Below are 22,658 nucleotides of genomic sequence, written 5' to 3' on the forward strand. Positions count from 1 at the left end.
ATATATATATATATATATATATATGTATGTATGTATATACACACACATACACACACATGCACGTATGCATGCACGCATATATCTTCTCAGAGAAGGGTCAAATTGTTGAGACTTAAATACCTTCTTCATAGGAAAGAGGAAAGTGTGTGTGTGTAGTGGGGTACAGTTTTAGAACAGAAAAAGATTTTTAGAGGAGATGAATAAATCCAAAAATAGTCAGTGGTTTCAGACAAAGTTCCTCTGGGCTCTAAGTCTAGAATTTGCTTTTCAATAACTTCTGTGTTTAATCCTTTCTGGTTAGTAATATTTCTTATAAATTGCATTCCTCTGGGAAGAGACTTGTCTTACTCAGATAATGGCTTAGAGAGAAAGGATCAGTGACCAGAGAGAGATGAGGGCAGGGGAAAGGTAAGAGAGACCTTAATTCTAAACTGTCTCTCTAGTTCATCATGTCAAAACTTTGAGGTAGGATTTTCTAAGCCCCAACAGAGTATATTTTTTAATGTGTGACATATTTTCTCCAAGTGACCAGACTGTTCCATTTAAGTGCTTCCATTTAAGATCCATTTTATGGTATTGTATATTTTCTTCCTTATTTCATTAATTTAGAAATTCTATTAAATACAGACCCTGTAAAATCCATGTGACATTAAGTGTTCAACTGATTATCTCCTGCTAACTTTTTTGTTTTAAAAGCCACATTAAAATTAGTAGTTACATCCATCAAAATTACAAATGAACATATCCTCTGATTTAGTAGTTTCCCTTCTAATAATTTACAAATAACACATGCATTTGTATAAAATGATGTCTGCACAGAATTTTTTATGACTTTTAAATAACTTCTGCTGACAATTGAATACCTTAAGGAAGGAAATTGGTAGGTAAAGGGAAAGTCTGGGTACCATTTTGTATCTTGTAAATTTTGATTAATGAGATTGTATTACCCTAGTCAAAAATGAAATTTTTTTTCATCTTTCTTTTTTTTTTTTCTTTTTTCTGGTACCAGGGATCGAACTCACGACCACCTGCTTGCAAGGCAGGTGCTTATGCCACTAAGCTAAATCCCCAGCCCCAAAAATGAAATTTTTAAAGATAAAATAAAACCACTTACTGAAGTTTGACAATATTTTCTTTTTGAGCTAAATTGAACTAATTAATATATAGTCTATTTCACATAGTTTTTGTGGTGAGAACACAAAATCTGACCAATTTTCAAGAATACAAAAGAAAAGAGGAACTAAGGAGGAAAGGGGAAAGGAAGGAAAAAGAAAAAAAAAATACAAGATATACTGCTAGTTTCTTTTAGTTCATTGAAAAGAAAGGTTTGTGCTAATATCATTTGGAGAATTTTTTTTATGCCCCTGTCTTGTACTCTTATAGATGACAATACTCAATGTTTTTTATGTCTTGTTATTCTTTTGTTATTTTGCTATGAAATTTTATCTTATTTTTTCCATTAAAAAAAGAATGCAATACATTGTTACTAACAAATCATGTTGTACAAAAGTTTTCTGCTTTTTTTGTTGTTTTTGTTTTTGAGGGCATAGGGTCTTGCTATGTAGCAGATTTTTTTTAATGTGTCTGATTTATTTCACTTAAATGTACGGTTTCAAGGTATATCCATTTACCTAAAAGTGTCTCAAGTTTATCCTTCTTATGTTAGAGTAGTACTCCATTGTATATGAAAACCACATTTTCTTTATCCATTCATTCATTAATGAGTATCTATAACCTGTTTCCAAGATTTAGCTATTACAAATTGTGCTGCTGTAAAGATGGGTGTGCATTTATCGTTGTGGTATGGTGCTTTTATTTCTTTTGGAAAGATACCAAGAATGGAAACAGCTGGACCAAATGGAACATCTAGTTTTAGTTTTTTGAGGAATCTCCATACTAATTTCCTTACTGGTTGTACCAATTTACACTCTCATCAACAGTGAATAAAGATTCTTTTTTCCCCACAGCCTTACTATATGTTATTGGTTGTTTTTATTACTAATTTTATTGGTACATTTTAGATATACATAATGAATGCATGCATAATAGGGAATTTGAACCTGTATTGTAGCAGATTTCTTAAAGCCATTCCTGTTGTTAATAGTTCTTGAAAGAACTTGAGTAATATTTGGAAGTACTGAAATTTCAGATTAAATTCTTCAAAACTAAGAGGTTAAAAACATGATTTTTCTCTCTTTTATAATCATAGGAAGTGTGCAACAGTCAATTAACCGCAAACAAAGCTGGAAAGGTTCTAAAGAGTCCTTGGTTCCTCAGAGACATGGCCCACCTCTAGGAGAAAGTGTAGCCTATTGTTCTGAAAGTCCCAACTCACAGACAGATGTAGGAAGACCTTTATCTGGATCCGGTATAACAGCATTTGCTCAAGCTCACCCAAACAATGGACAGAGAGTAAATCCCCCACCACCTCCTCAAGTAAGGAGTGTCACTCCACCACCTCCTCCAAGAGGCCAGACTCCCCCTCCACGAGGTACAACTCCGCCTCCTCCATCATGGGAACCAAACTCTCAAACAAAGCGGTATTCTGGGAACATGGAATATGTAATTTCCCGAATCTCTCCTGTTCCACCTGGGGCGTGGCAAGAAGGTTATCCTCCACCACCGCTTAACACTTCCACCATGAATCCTCCTAACCAGGGACAGAGAGGCATTAGTTCTGTTCCTGTTGGCAGACAGCCAATCATCATGCAGAGTTCTAACAAATTTAACTTTACACCAGGGAGACCTGGAATTCAGAATGGAGGTCAAACTGATTTTATGATACACCAAAATATCTCTGCTGGCACTGTGAATCGGCAGCCACCCCCTCCATATCCTCTGACACCAACTAATGGACAAAGCCCTTCCACTTTACAAACAGTGGGATCTACTGCACCTTCATCATATACAAATGGAAGCATGCCTCAGTCTGTGATGGTGCCAAACAGAAATAGTCATAACATGGAACTTTACAATATTAACATCCCTGGACTGCAGACAACTTGGCCTCAGTCATCTTCTGCTCCTGCTCAATCATCCCCAAGCAGTGGGCATGAAATTCCCACATGGCAACCTAACATGCCAGTCAGGTCAAATTCTTTCAATAACCCGTTAGGAAATAGAACAAGTCACTCAGCTAATTCTCAGCCTTCAGCTACAACAGTCACTGCGATCACACCAGCTCCTATTCAACAGCCTGTGAAAAGCATGCGTGTGTTAAAACCTGAGCTACAGACTGCTTTAGCACCTACCCACCCTTCTTGGATACCACAGCCAGTTCAAACTGTTCAACCTAGCCCTTTTTCTGAGGGTACCGCTTCAACTGTTACTGTTATGCCATCTGTTGCTGAAGCTCCAACCTACCAAGGTCCACCACCACCTTATCCAAAACATCTGCTACACCAAAACTCACCAGTTCCTCCATATGAATCAGTAAATAAGTCTAGCAAAGAGGATCAGTCTAGCTTGCCCAAGGAAGATGAGGATGAGAAAAGTTTTGAAAATGTTGATAGTGGGGATAAAGAAAAGAAGCAGATTACAACTTCACCTATCACTGTTAGAAAAAACAAGAGAGATGAAGAGCGAAGGGAATCTCGCATTCAGAGTTATTCTCCTCAGGCATTTAAATTTTATATGGAACAACATGTAGAAAATGTCCTCAAATCTCATCAGCAACGTCTGCATCGTAAAAAACAACTAGAGAATGAGATGATGCGGGTAAAACTTTTTGAAATACCTATTTTTGTATCTGATGATGTATTTACTTGGTATTTATTTTAAAATATTTTGCTCTAGTATTTTTCTTTTTATAACTAAATGTAATATATTAGTCATTTAAGTGAGCAAACTACTTTGTTTTTCCTTTGGTACTGGGAATCAGTGCTTTCCAGGCAGGCACTGTGCCACTGAGCTATATCCCCAGCCCTGTAAAGTACTTTTGAATATTGCATTTTATAGGATTTCAAAATTAACTCAGAATTTCCTATAAAAAAGTTCTGGTGTAAATTAAGAAAAATACAACTATGGCATACAAATTTAGGTGTATATTACCTCTTTTTATGGAAATTAGAGCAAGAGTTATTTTCTAGGCTTACACATTATGTTAGAACATTAAAAATCAACTAGTAATATCCTCTCCTCACATACATTGGAAACATTTTTTTGTGGGTCATGGTGGCACATGATGGTAATCCCAACACTCTGGGAGGCTGAATGAACTGAAGCAAGAGGATTGATAAGTTTAAGCCTAGACTGGGAGACTTAGTAAGACCCCATCAAAACTCTGTCTCAAAAATATAAACTAAGGGTTGGGAGTTCAGGACTATAACTCAGTGTGAAAGCCGTTAAGTTCAATCTTCAGTATCAAAAAAGAAAAAGAAGATGAAGATATATTTCTTACATTTCTTTTTAGGTATAAGCTTTTGAATTATTGAACACATAGGTCTAATTAAAAAGTGTCAGCAATATTTCCTTTTAATTATTTACCCCTTCTAATTTTATTTTATTAATATCCTAGAAGAAATACCCAAATTATTAAGTAAAAGTGTAGTATCAAGGAGATCAGAATAAGTAAATGCTTTAGTTTGATCTATATTGTGATGCTGTCTTTAATAGATATTATGTGGTGGGGCTGGGATTTAGCTCAGCAGCATAAGCACCTGCCTTGTAAGCAGGCAGTCGTGAGTTCGATCCCCGGTACCAATAAAAAGGAAAAAGACAAAAAAAAAAAAAAAAGGATATTATGGTGGTATTATCATCAGTGTTGATTTTATCACATTTAAAATTCAAACATTTCACTCCTAATCTTACATATACCACTCAAAGTCTAACTTCTTGAACATACTTGAGAGGACTATTCTTACAAAATTGATTATTCCGAATCTGATTTTACCATACAGTATTATTATTCTTACTATAAACTGAATTATGTTAGATGAGAAATACCATGATAATTTTTTATTTACTCATAATTAATAGTGTTTAGGATTTCTTACTACAGTCTGTCTGAATGTATTTTCTTAGTTTATTTTTCCTTTTTCCTCTTCACTTTGACTAATAGCTGATTTAAGCTTTTATGGTGTTGGAAGCTTTGCTGACTTCTGTAGCCTCCATTACTGTGTCGGCAAGTAAGATTTTTAAGAGAAACAGTTTCGTACTAAATCTAGCATGCCAGCCTTCCTTAAAAGATTCTGCATGTAAATATGCATCCTAACAGAAGCATGAGATTGCTAAATTTGACTTAGTCTTACACTTCTAAACTTAGATCCTACATTTCCAGTTGAATTCTTTTTCTATTTAGACTTTTTATTTATTAGCCAAAAGAAACTTTTTCCTTTCTAAATCTAAGTATTTTTATATCTTCTTAGAAGTTTTTTGTATTCATCTGCTTTTTGACATCTTTGTAAGTCACACTGATTATTCTTTGAAATATTCCTAAATATCTAAAAAATATTTTCAACTAGGTTGTCCCATGTAAATGAGATAGGAGATACTCTTAGCATTTTATGTTAGTGATAGGCTGTCACTCTCACTCTTACTCAAATGATCTAGGAAGGAGAAAAGATTCAGTAATGATAGTTTATTTCTTGAGAATGGGAGAAAGGGTTGGTAGGTTATAGAAAGTATTCCTTTGTTTGAAATGCATCATTTTTAAGAATATGTAAGACAGAGTAGAAGAATTTTTTTTCATGAAGGATAAAATGTGAGGAAAAATGTCTGAGGCCTAAGCATGCCAAAAAGGAAGTATTTAATAAAGTCCTTCTAATCCTGTAGTTTTTGGATGAAGCCAGGTATGTTGGCACATGCCGATAATCCTAGCACTCTGAGATGCTGAGGTAGGAGGATCATAAATTCTAGACTAGTGTTTGCAATTTAGTGAGACCCTGTCCTGAAAAGTTGGGGGAGGGGGCTGCATGGAGAGAGTTGAAAATGCATGTTAAAAGGCATTGTTTTATTGCACACTTGGAAACTGTTTTTGAGTGTACTAGGGAACAGAAAGCTGCCTGTTGGTATCCTCTTTTTGGTCTCAACAGCTGAATTGGCTTTTATAATCACTTTATAGATCCTGTTAACTATTTCTTAAGCTGCACTTTTGATTATCAATTTTCTCTGAATATGTTCTACATTTCTAACATGCTTTATTAAAAATTTATTATGCATTTAACCTTTATATTATGTGCTTGATTTTTTTAAAGCTACTTCTGAATATTCAATATTGAAGAAAATTCCTCATTTAACATTTAGTCTATTTACCCAGGTTGGATTATCTCAAGATGCCCAGGATCAAATGAGAAAGATGCTTTGCCAAAAAGAATCTAATTACATTCGTCTGAAAAGGGCTAAAATGGACAAGTCTATGTTTGTCAAGATAAAGACACTGGGAATAGGAGCATTTGGTGAAGTCTGTCTAGCAAGAAAAGTAGATACTAAAGCTTTGTATGCAACAAAAACTCTTCGAAAGAAAGATGTTCTGCTTCGAAATCAGGTTGCTCATGTTAAAGCCGAGAGAGATATCCTGGCTGAAGCTGACAATGAATGGGTAGTTCGCTTGTATTATTCATTCCAAGATAAGGACAATTTATACTTTGTAATGGACTACATTCCTGGAGGTGATATGATGAGCCTGTTAATTAGAATGGGAATATTTCCAGAAAATCTGGCACGATTCTACATAGCAGAACTTACTTGTGCAGTTGAAAGTGTTCATAAAATGGGTTTTATTCATAGAGATATTAAACCTGATAATATTTTGATTGATCGTGATGGTCATATTAAATTGACTGACTTTGGCCTCTGCACTGGCTTCAGATGGACACATGATTCCAAGTACTATCAGAGTGGTAAGTGAACTCTTAAAGTTTATTTTAGTTCATAATAATGTGATTTATTTATGCAGCAAAATATAAGACGGTATCATCACTGGAGGGGAGCCAAGAGACCTGGGGCAGGTCTTTACTCTGCTGTATAAAGTGAGGTGAATTCTTTATGTACTTCATTAGATTTATAGAATGAAAGGCTTGTATGTTATTTATTTATTTTGGTGTTTTGAGACAAAGTCTTACTATGCAGTGCAAGCTGACCTCAAATTTGGTTCTCTTGGCCTCCTGAGTGCTAAATTTGATTGTTTCTAAATATTAGCATTTGTAAGTTAACCTCTTTAAAAAATTTAATTTTGAAATATATCAGACAACATTTTTGAAGTAATTTTTTAAAATTTTATTTATTTTTTTAAGTTTAAAGAAAATAAAGCAGAACAAAGTGGATCAGAACAAAACAATGCAAACAACATAGGATTTCAAAACAAGACAACAGGAAATCAACCATGGCTACCACAATGTCTCCTGCTCTCCCCAAAATAGTTGTCCATATCTTCACACACATTGAATTGAAACAAAACAGAACAGTATAAAACTAATCAAATCAAAAGAATGATTACCAACCTTCAAAACCAGACAATAGGAAAATCAGTAGCGGCTACCATAATGTCTCTTGTTCTCTTCAAAATAGCTGTCTATACTTTCACATATATTGAAATCAAATATAGAAAACAGACTAAAATCAATCAAATCAAAGAATAAAAGCATTACTGAACTTCAAAACAAGATGACAAAATCAGGAATGGCTACCATAAGGTCTCATTTTCTTAAAAGTAGCTGTTTATACTATTACGTAAAATAAAATCAATTCTTATAAATTCTTTATCACAAATTCTAGGCATGTATAAGCCTATACATGTACATCTGTCCTTTCTGTATGATACGGAAAACCAAAACAAAGTGAAATACAAGAAAATCAGAAACAACAATAGCGAAGAGCCCAAAACAGTAACAGTATAGGCTTTCAAAACAAGGTTGTTATTTTGCATAGTTATCATCAAAAGTTACTCAGATTACCTTGTTTTTTATTTTAAAGATTAAAAAAACCCCCAAATTTCAAAGCAAGATAACTATAGGGTAACAGTGGTTAATACATTGCATATTATCTTTAAATTAGTTACTCAGAGTACAAGATGTCGGCATCAGACCTTTCTTTTCAATGAACTAACAGAAATTAGTAGTATAACTATCTTAAACATCTATCTCTCTCTATATATACACACATAATTCCTTTCAGCTTCTCACACTAGGAAGACAATACAACGTATACACATACAAGTCTGATTTATTTCACTTATGAATATGGTCTCTAGTGACATCTGTTTACCTACAAAAGCCTCAAGTTTATCTTTCTTTATGACTGAATAGTACTCCATTGTGTAAAAATACCACATCTCTTTTATCCATTCTTTGGTTGATGGGCCTTTGGGTTGTTTCCAAGATTGTAGCTATTACAAATTGTGCTGCTATAAACATGGGTGCACATAGATCACTGTGGTATGATGTTTTTAATTGTTCTGGGAATTAAAAACAGCAAGGTAATAACTAGATCAAATGGAACCTTCAATTCTAGTTTTATGAAGAATTTCCACAGTGGTTGTGCCAGTCACAATCCCACCAATAGTGGGAAAGGATTCCTCTTCCCTGCAGCCCCTCCAGCATTTGTTATTGGTTGATTTCTTAATAATAGCCATTCTTTGCGGAGTGAGATGGAATCTCAGTGTTGTTTTAATTTATATTTCTTGAATGACTAGTGATGTTGAACAGTTTTTCATATAGATATTTGCTGTTTGTATTTCTTTAAGAAGTATGTGTTCACTTCAAAAGTCCTTTGGATTGGGTCTTTAAATTTGGGTGGGTTTTTTTTTTTTTTTTGAGTTTTTTATATATGTTCTGGATGTAATCCTTTGTTTGAGGACCAGCAAGCAAACATGTTTTTTCCCACATTGTAAATCGTCTTTACTCTCTTGTTAGTGGTTTCTCTTGCTGTACAAATTTAATAAGATGAGATCCCAGTTGTTGATTCTTTGTGACAGTTCCTCTGCGATCACGGTTTTAGTCATAAAGTCTTTGACTACACCAATATCTTTTTGAAGTAATTTTTAAATGAAGCTCCATATTTACCAAGTTAATATTTTAGACTACCCTAAACAGTCATTTTCTTGTCTTTGCTCCAGAGGTAACATTTACTTCAGAATTTTGCAGTCAGTATTTTTGCTTTAGTCTGTGTTTTAGTTGTGTATGTATAGATCCCTAAATACAATGTTAATTCAATTTTTAATTCTGAACATTTATTTAAATATAATCATCCTTTACTATGTAAAATATTAACCTTAGTTCTGTTCCTACCAGAACAGGCTTGTATCATTATTGTTTTGGGCTCTTTGCTGTTGTTATTTACTTGTCTTTTTTGTTTCTTATTTTTCTAGTAGTCGTGTTTTGTTTTGTTTTGTTTTGCTTTTCACTCCAATGCAGAAAGGATAGTTATACATGTAGAGGCTTTTACATGCCTGGAACTTCTAAACAGTTTACAAGAATCGATTATATTATGTGTGATGAAATGAACAGCTATTTTGAAGAAAAACAGACATGATTGTATCTGTTGCTGATTTTGTATCATCATGCTGTGAAATCCAATAATGTCTTTGTTTAGAGTGGTTTTAGTCTGTTGTGTATGATTTAATTTCAACATACATGAAGGTATGAAAAGCTATTTTGAAGAGAACAAGAGACATTATGGCAACCATTTTTAATTTTCATATTGTCTGGTTTTGAAGGCCTGTAATATCTTTATTACCCTGTTCTGATAAGTTTTATATTATTTTGTTTTGTATGAATTCATTGTGTGTGAAGATATAGACAAACATTTAGAAGAAAACAAGGGACATTATGGTAGCTACTGTAGATCTCTTGTCTTATTTTGAAATCTGTGTCACATTGTTTTCTTGTGATCTGCTTTGTTCTGTTTAGTTTTACTCCTTTTTAAAATAAAATTTAAAAAATTAATCATATGTATTCTTCTGTATTGACTTACAAGTTTGAAGTTTGTGCATGTTATTGTATATAACAGTTACTTCCACTGTTATTTAGGATTCTACTATGTGATTGTTACACAGTTAAATGCTAAACATTTTGTGGTTCTATTTAATCCTCTGACACTGTGAAACAGTATCAAGAAAATAAAACTTTCTTTCTCTACCAGGGATCAAACTCAAAACCTCACGCTAGCCAGGCAGGCACTTACACTGCTGAGCTAAATCCCTGGCCCAAGAAAATGAAACTTTAGTAAGATGAAGTAACTTGCCCAAGATCAGACAGAAATTAAATACAAGGGCTAGGCCTTCAACTGAGATTTGTCTGATTATAGGGCTCTTACTATTTCTACCATACCACACTGCCTCACCAAATCCCTTTAAGTACTAATGAAAGTAAGTTGATGTAACATTTGCTGAATACTTACTATACACTAGGTACTTTATGTACACTGTAACAATTACAGCAGTCCTCTGAGGTATTATTAGCTTCCTTTGCGAATACATGCTGATTGACATTAAATGGACAGAATTTAGTGTCTCCCCAGATTCATCTTATTTGTGGTTTTTCCTAAAAATAAGATTCCTAGGTTCTATCCAGTCTTTTGTATAAAAATCTTCACAGAGAATCAAAATTGTATTTTAATGAAACTTCCCAGATACAATGTAATCATTACAGTTAATTTCAGATATGTTTCTATAGGTGACTCCATCCAATCATGCCTTTAAATACCATGTAATATATGTTAGTGACTTCCAAGTTTCTGTTGTCAGAAATGGTCTCCTTGAAATCACTTATTTCTGTATCCAGTTGCCTCTTATATAAATCTCCACATTGATTTCAAACAGGCCGTTCACATTTAACAAATAGACTGTTTAAACACTGCCAATTAGGAAACTCTTTAACTACTACCTACATCTGCAATCCTCCAGTCTTCCCTGTTTCAGTAAGTGTACCACCACTACCTACCTGGTTGTCCTGATTCTTTTGTTACCCATGCCCTCCACATCTAATCTATTAATAAGTCTTGTTTATTCTCTAAAATATATCCTGAATCTATTCACTACTCTGCAGTTCTGTTACCACACTGTAATCCAAGTTTATGTGTAATAGCCTCTTATTTTTTATTGTTTGAGGTTGGAGGATGTCTCGCTATATTACCCAGGCTGATCTTGAACTCTTGGACTCAAGAGATCCTCCTGCCTCAACTTCCTGAGTGCAGTGCAGGCATGTACCACCACACATGACTTATAACAGCCATCTGTATCTATCTATTTTATCTGTCTGTCTATCTATCTATCTATCTATCTATCTATCTGTCTATCTATTATTTGCAATACCGGGGATTGAACACAAGGCCTTTGTACTGAGCTACATCTCCATCCCTTAAAGTATTTTTCTTTTATTTTGAGACATGCTTTCACTAAATTCCCCAGGCTGAGCTGGAACTTGTGATCCTTCTGTCTCAGCCTCCCAGAGTGCTATGATTATAGCCCTGTGCCATCATATCCAGATTATAGCGTTTTATTATTCTGTTTTTACTTTTATCCCCTTATTGTCTGTTCTCAACAATTAGCTAAAATTTGAGACAGAGTCTCACTATGTAGTTTATTGGGATTACAGATGTGTGCACCTCCACACCTGGCTAAAATTTGCTTTTTATAAACATAAATCATATCTTGTCACCTTCTTGCCTCAGATTCTCCTGTTGCTTTTCATGATATAAACCCATGTGTTCTGGCTCCTGCCTTATTTTCAAATTCTTGCCTTTCTCAGATATACTAGTCTTCTCTCTCCTCTTTCTCTGTGGAAAACCTTGCCTTGGTTTTCAAATGATTGAGTCTTTCTTGTGTTTCACATCCCAGCAAATGCCACCTTCTCAATTGAGCTCTCTTGCTTCCCAGTCAAGTATTGCTGTCCAGTCACATTTGTCTTGTCATTTGGGCTGAGGGTCTGTGTGGGATACTTCACCATGTTACACTCCCCCCAGCCCTGTTTTAAAATAAGAGACAGATCTTGGTATGTTGCCCTGGCTAGCCTTGAACTGGGTTCAGGTTATCTTGCCTCAGCATCCTAAGTGGCTGAGACTGGAGATGCAAACCACCATGCCCAGACTGTTTTTGTTTTTTCATTTTTTTGTTTTGTTTCGGGGTACTGGAGATTGAACCCAATGCTGCCTTGTGTACATTTAAACGTGTACTCTTAACTCTGAGCCATACACTTAGCCCCACTGTCACTAAGTTTCTTTTATGAGTGTGTGTGTGTGTGTGTGTGTGTGTGTGTGTGTTGTGTTGTCTGTAAGCTGCCGGTAAGTTGTAAAGAACTTTTTATTTTTTATTTTCATCATTTGTTAAACAAAACACTGATCTAATTTGTTTGAAAATTTGCCCAGAGTAGTAACAGAGCAGTCTTAATAACATTTTTCCCCCTAATACTAACACTAGGGATTGAATCTGGGGCTTTATGCATGCTAAAGAAGCCCTCTGCCACGGAGCTACACCCCAGCTCTTTGAATAATATTCGTAAACCTAGCTGATCATGGCTTATCATTTAACACTGAGTAAATTTCTCTTACATTTTCTTGGTATAAAACTTTTTCTGTATCTCTTAAAACTGGTCCTTATTAGTATTAAACATCACCAGTGATTTGGCACAGTTTATGTTTTGATTTGTCGTAAGTCAAGAAATTAAAAGATTAAATAGACTTGAGGTTTATCTTTTCTTTGTTACTTTATTTTCTTTTTACTGGCCAGGTGACCATCCACGGCAAGATAGCATGGATTTCAGCAGTGAGTGGGGTGATCCCTCCAACTGTCGATGTGGAGACAGACTAAAGCCTCTAGAGCGCAGAGCTGCTCGCCAGCACCAGCGATGTCTAGCACATTCTTTGGTTGGGACTCCTAATTATATTGCACCTGAAGTGTTGCTACGAACAGGTAGAACATTTATTTATTTCATAAATAATCTCAATAGCCCAAAACTTAGCACTAGAATATCCCTTGTTTTTCAGATTTTGGGAAAAGTATTGATTTGACGATATAAATTGGTGATTAAATGTTAATACTGATTGTATTATTTCCAAGCATTTAAAAAGATTGCTTAAAAATAACTATAATTTTGGTGTTTTTAGGCTATACACAGTTGTGTGATTGGTGGAGTGTTGGTGTTATTCTTTTTGAAATGTTGGTGGGACAACCTCCTTTCTTGGCACAGACACCATTAGAAACACAAATGAAGGTAAGATACAAATCTATACCAAAATAGTTGTCACAAAGTCCTATATCATATACCATTATTTAATAGTACAGGCTGAGTATCCCTCATCTGAAATGCTTGAGGTCAGAAATGTTTCAGATTTTAAATTTTTCAGATTTTTTAATTTGTATATCTAATGAAATATCTAAACATGAAATTTGTTTGTTTTCTTGGTTTGTTCATTTTGTGGTGCTGGTGATGGAACCCAGGGCCTCATGCATGCTAGGCAAGTACTCTATTCTTTATGTTTCATATATGCCTCATGCACATCGCCTAAGGGCAGTTTTATACACCAAGTACAGTACTGTACTACTCAGCATCAGACCATTGGACTTTGTTTAGACTGTGACCTGTCCCATGAGGTCAGGTGTGGAATTTGCCATTTGTAATACCATGTGAATACTTTAAAATGTTTTGGACTTCAGATGGGCATCGTTGGATACATCTGTAATCCTAGCACTTTGCAGGGGCTACAACAGGAGGATTGCCAAATTTGAGTCCAACCTGGGCAATTTAGGGAGACTCACTGCAAAGGCCCTGGTCCAATCCCCAATATTTAAAAAGAAAAGAAAGTCTTAAATTTTAGGACATTTAATATTTTGTAGATTTAGATAGGGACGCTCACCTCATACTTCACTTAAGCACTTTAATCTGAAGTTAAAGAATGAATCTAAACTGGTGCACATGCCTGTAATCCCAGAACTTGGAAGGCTGAGGCGGGAGGATCATGGTGAGCTCAAGACCAGCCTGCACTACATAGCAAGACTTTGTCTGGGAAAAAAAAAGAATAAATCCACTAAAATTCCATGTATAACCAGGGATTTAGCTCACTGGCTTAAACACCTGCCTGGCAAGCACAAGGTCATGAGTTTGCTCCCCAGTACAAAAAAAAAAAAAAAAAAAAATTCCATGTATAAATTCTCATCTTTATTATGTCAACTCTTACTTTATTCTTTTTTTTTTTTTTGTATCAGGGATCAAGTACTCATGACGTACACTTGGAGGGCAGGTGCTTATGCCATGGAGTTAAATCCCCGGCTCTCATTGTGTTCTTATATTCACTCTCACACACTATACTCATGTTTTATTGTAGTAAAGGTCTTTAGTATCTTTTGAGGATTTATTTTAATTACTCCTTGTCACTCACTACCTCCTGGCTTTATTGTCTTCTGTGCTCATTCTAGCTTCAAACTACAAAGGTCTCTATTTGCTCCTGAAAATAACTGCCACTTACATGAGAAGTCAACCACAATTTTTTTTCCCACAATTTTCATTATACATTGTTCTACTTAAAATCCTATAATGCTTCTTTTGTGCATGGGTTAAAACAAAGATTTGTCCTCTGTTTTTTATTCATACTATTTCTTATTTCTGGAATGTCTTACTTTTCTTCTGTCTTCCACAACCTCAGTCTCCTTTCTGATGAATCTGCTTAATTGTTTTCTGTTCTGTTTGGTTTTGGTTTTGGTTTTTTGAGACAGAGTCTTGCTATATAGTGCAGCCTGTCCTTCAACTCACTGTGTAGTGCAGGCTGGCCTTGAACTGGCGATCTCCCACCTCTGCCTCTCAAGTACTGGGATTATAGGCATATGCTACACACTGTGCAAAACCTGCTTCATTCTTAATCGTTCTTATGTCTTGAGATGACATTTTTTCTGCATCCTCCATAACTATATCTTATTTAAAACATTTTAAAGCTTCTTTTAGAATTTTTTATAGGGTAAATCTGCTGACAATGGATTTGCTCAGGTTTGTCTCAGTGTGTTTTCATTTTGCCTTCATTTTAGTTTTTATATATTTATATTAATATACATATACACATCTGTGTGTGTGCATGTGTGTAATTGAATGCTAAGATTGAAAACAAGACAAGGATGTCCATTCTCACCAATATTATGTTCTGGAAGTCTTATTAGCTAGTTTAATATGCAACAAAAAGAAATAAAAGATAGGGGGCTGGGGATTTAGTTCAGCGGCATAAGCGCCTGCCTTGCAAGTGTGTGGTCGTGAGTTCAATCCCTGGTACCGATAAAAAAAGAAAAAGACAAAAAAAAAAAAAAAAAAAGAAATAAAAGATACATAGAGTGCAAAGAAAGAAAAAAAAACTGTCCCTATTCACATATGACAATAATTTTCTATTTTAAAAAATTCTAGGGATTCTACAAAGAGGCTTATAAGACTAATAACTGAGTTTAGCCAGATTGTGGGATATGAGAATTAAACATAAAAATTAATTGCATGTCTGCATTCAATCAAGGAACAACTAGAAGCTAAATTTTTTTAGAAGGTAAAATTTTAAAGCAGTTGTAATAGTTTTCCATAAGTAAAATACTTAATTGTAAATCTTAACATGAATGTCTGTGTGCTAAAAGATGCAAAATGCTACTGAAAAAAAGCAGAGATTTAGGTTAAAACATATACCATGTTATAAATTTTTACATTCAGCCAACTTATTTTAAAAAATTTCAAATGGGAGTTGGGGATTTAGCTCAGCATCTGCTTTACAAGTACGAGGTCGTGAGTTTGGTCTCCAGTACCAAAAAAAAAAAAAAAAAAAAAAAAAAAAAAAGAATTTTAAATGAAAAGGATAATCATTTATATTTGCTTGGATGTTGTTCTTTTTTGTTTGGTTGGTTTTTTTTTTTTTTGTACTAGGGATCGAATTTACGACCTTATGCTTACGAGGCAGGCATTTATGCCACTGAACTAAATCCCTAGCCCTTGATGTTGTTCTTTCTGAATTTCTGATGTTTCAAGACTTTTGTTATTCTTATTGTTGTTTCAAGATTTCTTCCATGAACTGTTTTGTCTGAAGAACTTCTTCAGCAAGGTATACCGGCTTTTAATTTTATCGGAAAATGTCTTTAGTTTACTGTTAGGACATTATCACTTGATATGTGTCTTACTCTATTTCCTATTGCTGTATGTAATAACTGAGACTGAGTAATTTAGAGAGAAAAAGGGTTTTGACTCATGGTCCTGAAGGCTAGGAAGTCCAAGATTGAGTGAACTCATCAGGAAAGCCTCATGCTACTTCCTTAACCTTGCAGAAGTTAAAAGTGAGGAGGTATGCACAGAAGAGACAAGACACAAGGAAGAGCCCTGCTTTGGTAATAAAGTACTTTTGTAGTAGTAACCAATCAGTCTAGTCTTGTGAAAAAAGAAACTCAAATTCATTCCTGTGAGATAGCATTAATCCCTTCGTGAGATCCCTTCATGAAGGCAAATCTGTATGACATCGTGCCTCCCCTGCCCCCCACCTTCTTGGGATTGAAGCCAGGGCTTCACACATCCTGGGAAAGTGCTCTACTTCTACTAATCTGTGGCACCAGACCTTTTAAATTAATTGATTGGTTGATTGATTTACTTGTTTATATATTTTTGAGGCAGGCTCTAGCTGAGTTGCTTACATTGGCCTTAAACTCGAGATCTTTCTGCCATAGCCTCCCAGGTAGCTGAGACTTCAGGTGTGTGCCGTCCCCTAACTCAAAGTCTCTTCATTCAGGGTTGCACTGTCTTTTAATACTACGACACTGGGGACCAAGCCTCAAACTCAGTTTTGGTGAAGCCAAACTATAGCCGTATGTATTCTGCATTTCGGTTCTTGCAGCACATTAAAATGTCCACTTCCTTTTGCATTCTGTAATATAAAAAGATCTGTAATCATCCCTATCCTTAAGTAATACATCACTTTTTTTCTGGCCACTTTGTTTGCCTCATCATTTTCTTTTTTTTTAAAGTTTTTTTTGTCTTTTTCATTTTTATTGGTACTGGGGATTGAACTCATGACTGCCTGCTTGCAAGGCAGGTGTTTATGCCACTGAGCTAAATCCCCAGCCCCTGCCTCATCATTTTCAATTGTCTTTTCCTTTCAGTATTATAATCGTGATGTGTCTATGTTTATTACCGTATTTGATGTTTACTAGTCATTTATGTCTCATCAAATTTGGAGAATGTTCAGACACCATTTCTTAAAATATTTTTGTGCATTTTGTCTCCTCATAAGATTGCAGTGGTAGGAATGTTAGACCTTTTGTATACTCCCACAGATTCCTGAGGATTTCTTTCTTTTTTTTTTTTTGAAACAGGCTCTGTGTAGGTCAGACTGGCTTTGAACTTGTGGCAGTTCTCCTGCCTCAGCTCCGGAGTGCTGTATAGATGAGCACCACTATGCCCAGCTTCTATTCATATTTTAAATCCTTGTCCTCTCTGTTGTTGTTCATATTGCATATTTTTATTAATCTACCCTAGTCACTGGCTCACATTATATCATTCCCATCCATTAGTTTTATTTATTTTTATTCAATCATTATATTGGTACATTGTAGAAATACATGATGATCAATCACATTCATCATAGAGAATTTGTACCTGTACATTTTATAACTTGATTCTTTTTTTCCCATTGCACAACCTTCCCTTCAACCTCTCCTCCCCTCTCTATTTATAAAAACTTTGTTTCCATTTTTTTTTTTCTCACCATCCATTAGCTTTTACTTTTGTTTTTGTACTAGAAACTGAACTCAGGACTTTGTGCTTGCCAGGCAGACAGTTGTGCTGCTGAGCTATATCTCCTGTCCTAATTTTAGTAATTTATATTTTCAATCAGTTTGCTGAGGTGTTACATTTTTGTACTGCTTACTTTTACTGAGGGCACTATTACAATGGCTACATTCAAGGTTTTTGTCAGGCAGTTCTAACATCTGTGTCATTTCAACCTTGTCTGTTGGTTGTCTTTTTTTTTTTTTTTTTTTTTTTTTTGGTTCAGGGAAAACTCAGGACTTCTCACTTGCCAGGCAGGTGCTGTAATGCTGAGCTATATCCCTGGCTGTTTTGCCTTTTGGTTAGTTGAAATTTTGCTGGTTTTGCACATGCTGAATCATTTTAGATTGTAATCTGAATATACTTTTTGTTGTATTTTTTTATTTTAGAGAAAAAATAATGCAAAATTTGAAATAAGAAAAAATAATGCAAAATTTGAAAATAAGAGTACTAGAAGAGTAACAATGATTAATATATTGAGTATTGTTAATCTTGAAGGTAGTTGCTCAGATTATAAGACATAGGCATGAAAAATTGACCAATCCATATAAGTACAAACCTTTTTTTCAATGAACATAGAAATTAGTAGTGTATCTTAACTATCTTATATATATATGTATATATGTATTTTTCCCTTTTCCTTTCCTTTTTCTCCTTTCCCCCATCCTATCTCTTTCCATTTGAACAATTTCTTCCCTTTTCACAATATCTATTGTGCATTTTCGAGCTTTACTCTTTCAGCTTCTTACACAAGGGAGACAAGGCTATGTTTTAACATGTATCTATTTTTGAAACAACTTTTAAGACAATTTCAAAAACTTAGTGGATTTGAGTTTTAAAAATCATTCTAACTTCAATTAAGCAAGTTAATATAGAAACTTTATTTTGAACTTTATTTTTATTATTTTGATATAGCTAATTATATAAAGCCCTGAGTGAATTTTATTTCTTTTGCAATTTTTTCTCATCTTTTCTTTTATTTCTGAAAGCTAATGTTAAAGAATTTCAAAATCAAAATGGAAAAGACCTAAAAGTTATTTAGTCTGCTTCTTGAGGAACAAAAGTAATTCTTAGATAGTGATCGTAAGACATTTTTGCACTTTCTTATTCATTTGACTACTCAATCACCTGTTTTAGAGAGGAAAAAAAAAAGAAATAAAATTTTAAAACATGGTTATAGAGTAACCATGCTTACTCTTATAATTGTAACCATGGTTACAATTATAGAGTAACAATGGTTAATACATTGTATATTGTTATCTTTAAATTAGTTACTCAGAGTACAAGATGTCTGATTTTATTTATTTATTTATTTATTTTTTGGTGCTGAGGATCGAACTCATGACCTCACACTTGTAAGGACGGCACTTATGCCACTGAGCTAAATACCTGGCCCCTAAGATGTCTGATTTAATTGTCAAAACAAAGCTTTTTTTCCAATGAACTGAAAAAAATTAGTAGTATTAAATATCTATCGAGCTATAGACACACAGACACATAATTTTTTTCAGCTTCTCACACTAGAGAGACATTACAGTGTTTACATATATGTGTTCCCCATCACTGGTCATTTGACAAATGCTAATTAAAACAACACTAAGATTTCATCTCACTGCAGAAAGAATAGTTGCCATCAAGAAATCAACTGATAATAAATGTTGGTGAAGCTGTGAGGTAAAAAGCAGCACTGCTCCACTGTTGGTGGGAGTGTAGACTGGTGCAGCCGCTATGGAAATCAATATGGAGAATTCTCAGAAGACTAGAATTGGAAGTTCCCTTCAATCCAGCTATTCCCCTCCTGAATATTTTCCCAGAAAACTGAAACAGTCATATCACAGTGATATATGTGCACTCATGTTCATAGCAGCACAATTTGTAATAGCTAAATCTTGAAAACAACCAAGATGCCCATCAACAGCAGAGTAGATGAAAAAGATGTGGTATGTTTATTCAATGGAATATTACTCAGCTATAAAAAGGATGATCTTGAGGCCTTCATAGGCAAATGGAGACAATTTGAGGCTATCCTCATTAGTGAAATAAATAAGAATCATGTTTATAAATAGGACATTGTGTCTCTAGTGTAAAAAGTAATAAGAAATGTAGGAATAATAAAACCCAAAATATGTAATTACTATTGTAAAAAAGAGAGGAAAAGAAAGTGCTGTAATGGATATAATTGTATGTATGTTTAAGTGTGTAGGATTGATAACCGTATTACAAGTTTTTGTTGGATAGTTGAACAGAACTGTTTGCAGTCTCACTGTTTGTCCACTTTGTATGCTTTACTTTTGTAACTTGAACAACTATTTCTAAGAGGACAATACGTAATTTATCAACTAGTGATTTCTCTTTATTTCTTTGAAATTATGTATTATTTCTATCTTCTGTTTTGTTTTGTTTTTTCTTTAAATAAAAATTTTAAAAAGTATCACATCTTTTTCATCCATTCATCAGTCAATAGGTATTTAGGTTATTTGCAAAATGTGGCTATTACAAATTGTGCTTCAGGGGCTAGGGATTTAGCTCGGCGGCATAAGCACCTGCCTTGCAAGCAGGCAGTCATGAGTTCGATCCCCGGTACCGATAAAAAGACAAAAAAAAAACAAAAAAACAAATTGTGCTTCTATAAACGTGGGTGCACATATCCCTGTGGTATGATGGTTTTAATTCCTTTGGGAAGATATCCAGATAGGGAATTGCTGGGTCAAATGGAACCTACAATCCTAGTTTTTTGAGGAATCTCCACACTGATTTCCACAGTGACTGCACCAGTCTGCACTCCCACCAACAGTGGAAAAAGGTTCCTTTTTCCCCACATCCCCTCCAGCATTTGTTATTGGTTGATTTCTTGATAATAGCCATTCTTTGCGAGGTGAGGTAGAATCTCAGTGTTGTTTTAATTTGTATCTCTGGAATGGCCCGTAATGTTGGAACATTTTTTCACATTTATTTGCTGTTTGTATTTCTTCCTCTAAGAAATATATATTCATCTCAGATGCCTATTTTTGAATTTCGTCTTTAAATCTGAGAGGACTAGTTTTTTAAAAATTTTTGTATGTTCTTGATAGTAATCCCTTGTCTGAGGAACAGCTAGCGAACTTTTTTTCCCACATTGTGAGTTGTCTCTTCACTCTGTTGGTGGTTTGTCTTGCTCAGCAAATACTCTTTAATAAGATGAGATCCCATTTGTGGATTCTTCGTGATAATTCCTGTGTAATCAGGTTTTGTTCATAAAGTCTTTGCTACCAGTGTCTTCAAGAAGAGTATTACCTACTCTTTCTTCCAGCAGACTTAATGTTTCTATTTTAATATTAAGATCTGTGATCTGTGCTGTTTTTAGCTTTGTGCATGGTGAAAGATATGTATCCAGTTTTAATTTTAGGCTTGTGTAAGGCTTGTGTAAAGCTAGTTTTTCAAACACCATTCACTAAAGAGGCTTTCTTCCAGTGAATGTGTTTGGCACCTTTGTCAAAGGTAAGGTGGCTTAGTAGATCTGGAGTTCTTTTGCATCATCTAACCTGTTCATTGCTCTTTGAGTCCATTTTTTTTTTTCCAATACTACACTATTTTTATCATAGTAGCTTTGTAGTATAACTTCAAGTCAGGGATTGTGATGCCTCCTGCTTGTCTTTGTTTCCCAGGATTGTCTTTGCTATTCTAGGTCTCTTCTAGTTCCAGATGAATTTAAGAATTGTTTTCTCTAATTCTGTGAGATATGCTATTGGAATTTTGATTGGGATTGCATTCAATCTGTGTAACAGTTTTGGAAGTATAGCCATTTTCACTGTATTGGTTCTTCCTACCCACAAGCAAGGAATGTTTTTCCATTTTCTAATATCCTCTTCAATTTTCTTTCTCAGAGTACTACAGTTTTCAGATCTTTTACATTGTTCATTAGATTCCTGGGTATTTCTTTTTTTTTTTTTTTTTTTTTTTTTTGATGCTATTTTGAAAGGTGGTGTTTCCCTGATTTCTCTCTGTGAGTTTGTTATCAATAGGAAGCCTATTGGTTTTTGAGTGTTGACTTGAGCTACATTACTGAATTTGCTTATTAAAACTAGTAGACTTTTGGTGTAGTTTTTGAGGTATTCTGTGTAAAGTATGATGTCATCTGCAAATAATGATAGTTTAATTTCTTCCTTTTCTATCTTTATTCCTTTTATTTCTTTCTCTTGTCTAATTGCTCCGACTAAAATTTCCAGTACTATGTTAAATAAGAGTGAAGACAGTGGATATCCTTGTCTTGATCAGGATTTTAGATAGCTTTCAGTTCTTGTCCATTTAGCATGATTTCGGCTGTTGGTTTGTCATAGATGGCTTTTAACAGATTGAGATAAAGACTATTATAATTTTCTGTAGATTTTTATTATGAATGGGTGTTGGACTTTTCAAAAGCATTTTATGCATCTTTTGAGATGATCATATGATTTTTGTAATTGCTGTGTTAATATGGTGTGTTACATTTATTGGTACGTGTGTTGAACCATTCCTGCATCCTTTGGATGAATCCCACTGGGTCATGTTGTATAATCTTTTGGTGATTTGCTGCATTCTGTTTGCCAGTATTCTATTTAGGATTTTTGCATCTATGTTCATTTGGGAAATTGGCCTGTAATTCCCTTTCTTAATTGGGTCTTCCTCTGGTTATGGTATCGGTAATGCTTGCTTCCAGGAATGAATTTGGGAGTATTGCTTTCCTTTAAATTTTCTTAAAGAGTGAGCAGTAGTGGTGTTAAGTCTTGTCTTAAGTTTCTTGTGGAATTCAGCAATGAATCAGTCAGATGTTGAGCATTTCTTTGTTGGTAAGTTTTTGATTACATCTTTGATCTCATTGTTTGATACTGCTTTATTTAGGGTTTTTTTGTTTTGTTTTGTTTTTGTACTAGGGATCGAACTCACAACCTCGTGCTTGCCAGGCAAGTGCTTATGCCACTGAACTAAATCCCTGGC

At 34.6% G+C, this 22,658-nt stretch overlaps 1 protein-coding gene across 2 annotated transcripts in view; it reads left to right on the forward strand.

Moving 5' to 3' along the window:
* The window catches only part of Lats1 (large tumor suppressor kinase 1), a 66,926-nt gene that overhangs the window by 35,384 nt on the left and 8,884 nt on the right, over positions 1-22,658 (forward strand). The window contains exons 4-8 of one of the 2 annotated variants that reach the window (XR_010041943.1): positions 2,210-3,717; positions 6,257-6,839; positions 12,662-12,844; positions 13,039-13,145; positions 16,669-16,744. Coding sequence is in view for 1 of the 2 variants with exons in the window: in XM_063233016.1 (XP_063089086.1) it covers positions 2,210-3,717; positions 6,257-6,839; positions 12,662-12,844; positions 13,039-13,145 (2,381 nt within the window). In the remaining variant the exon portion in view is untranslated. The remainder of the gene's footprint in view (positions 1-2,209; positions 3,718-6,256; positions 6,840-12,661; positions 12,845-13,038; positions 13,146-16,668; positions 16,745-22,658) is intronic. The other variant, XM_063233016.1, reaches the window with a different exon arrangement.

The sequence above is a fragment of the Cavia porcellus genome, unplaced genomic scaffold (genome assembly GCF_034190915.1).
Source record: "Cavia porcellus strain 051 isolate PalLab524CR breed Dunkin Hartley unplaced genomic scaffold, mCavPor4.1 scaffold_22, whole genome shotgun sequence".
Taxonomy (NCBI): Eukaryota; Metazoa; Chordata; class Mammalia; order Rodentia; family Caviidae; genus Cavia; species Cavia porcellus.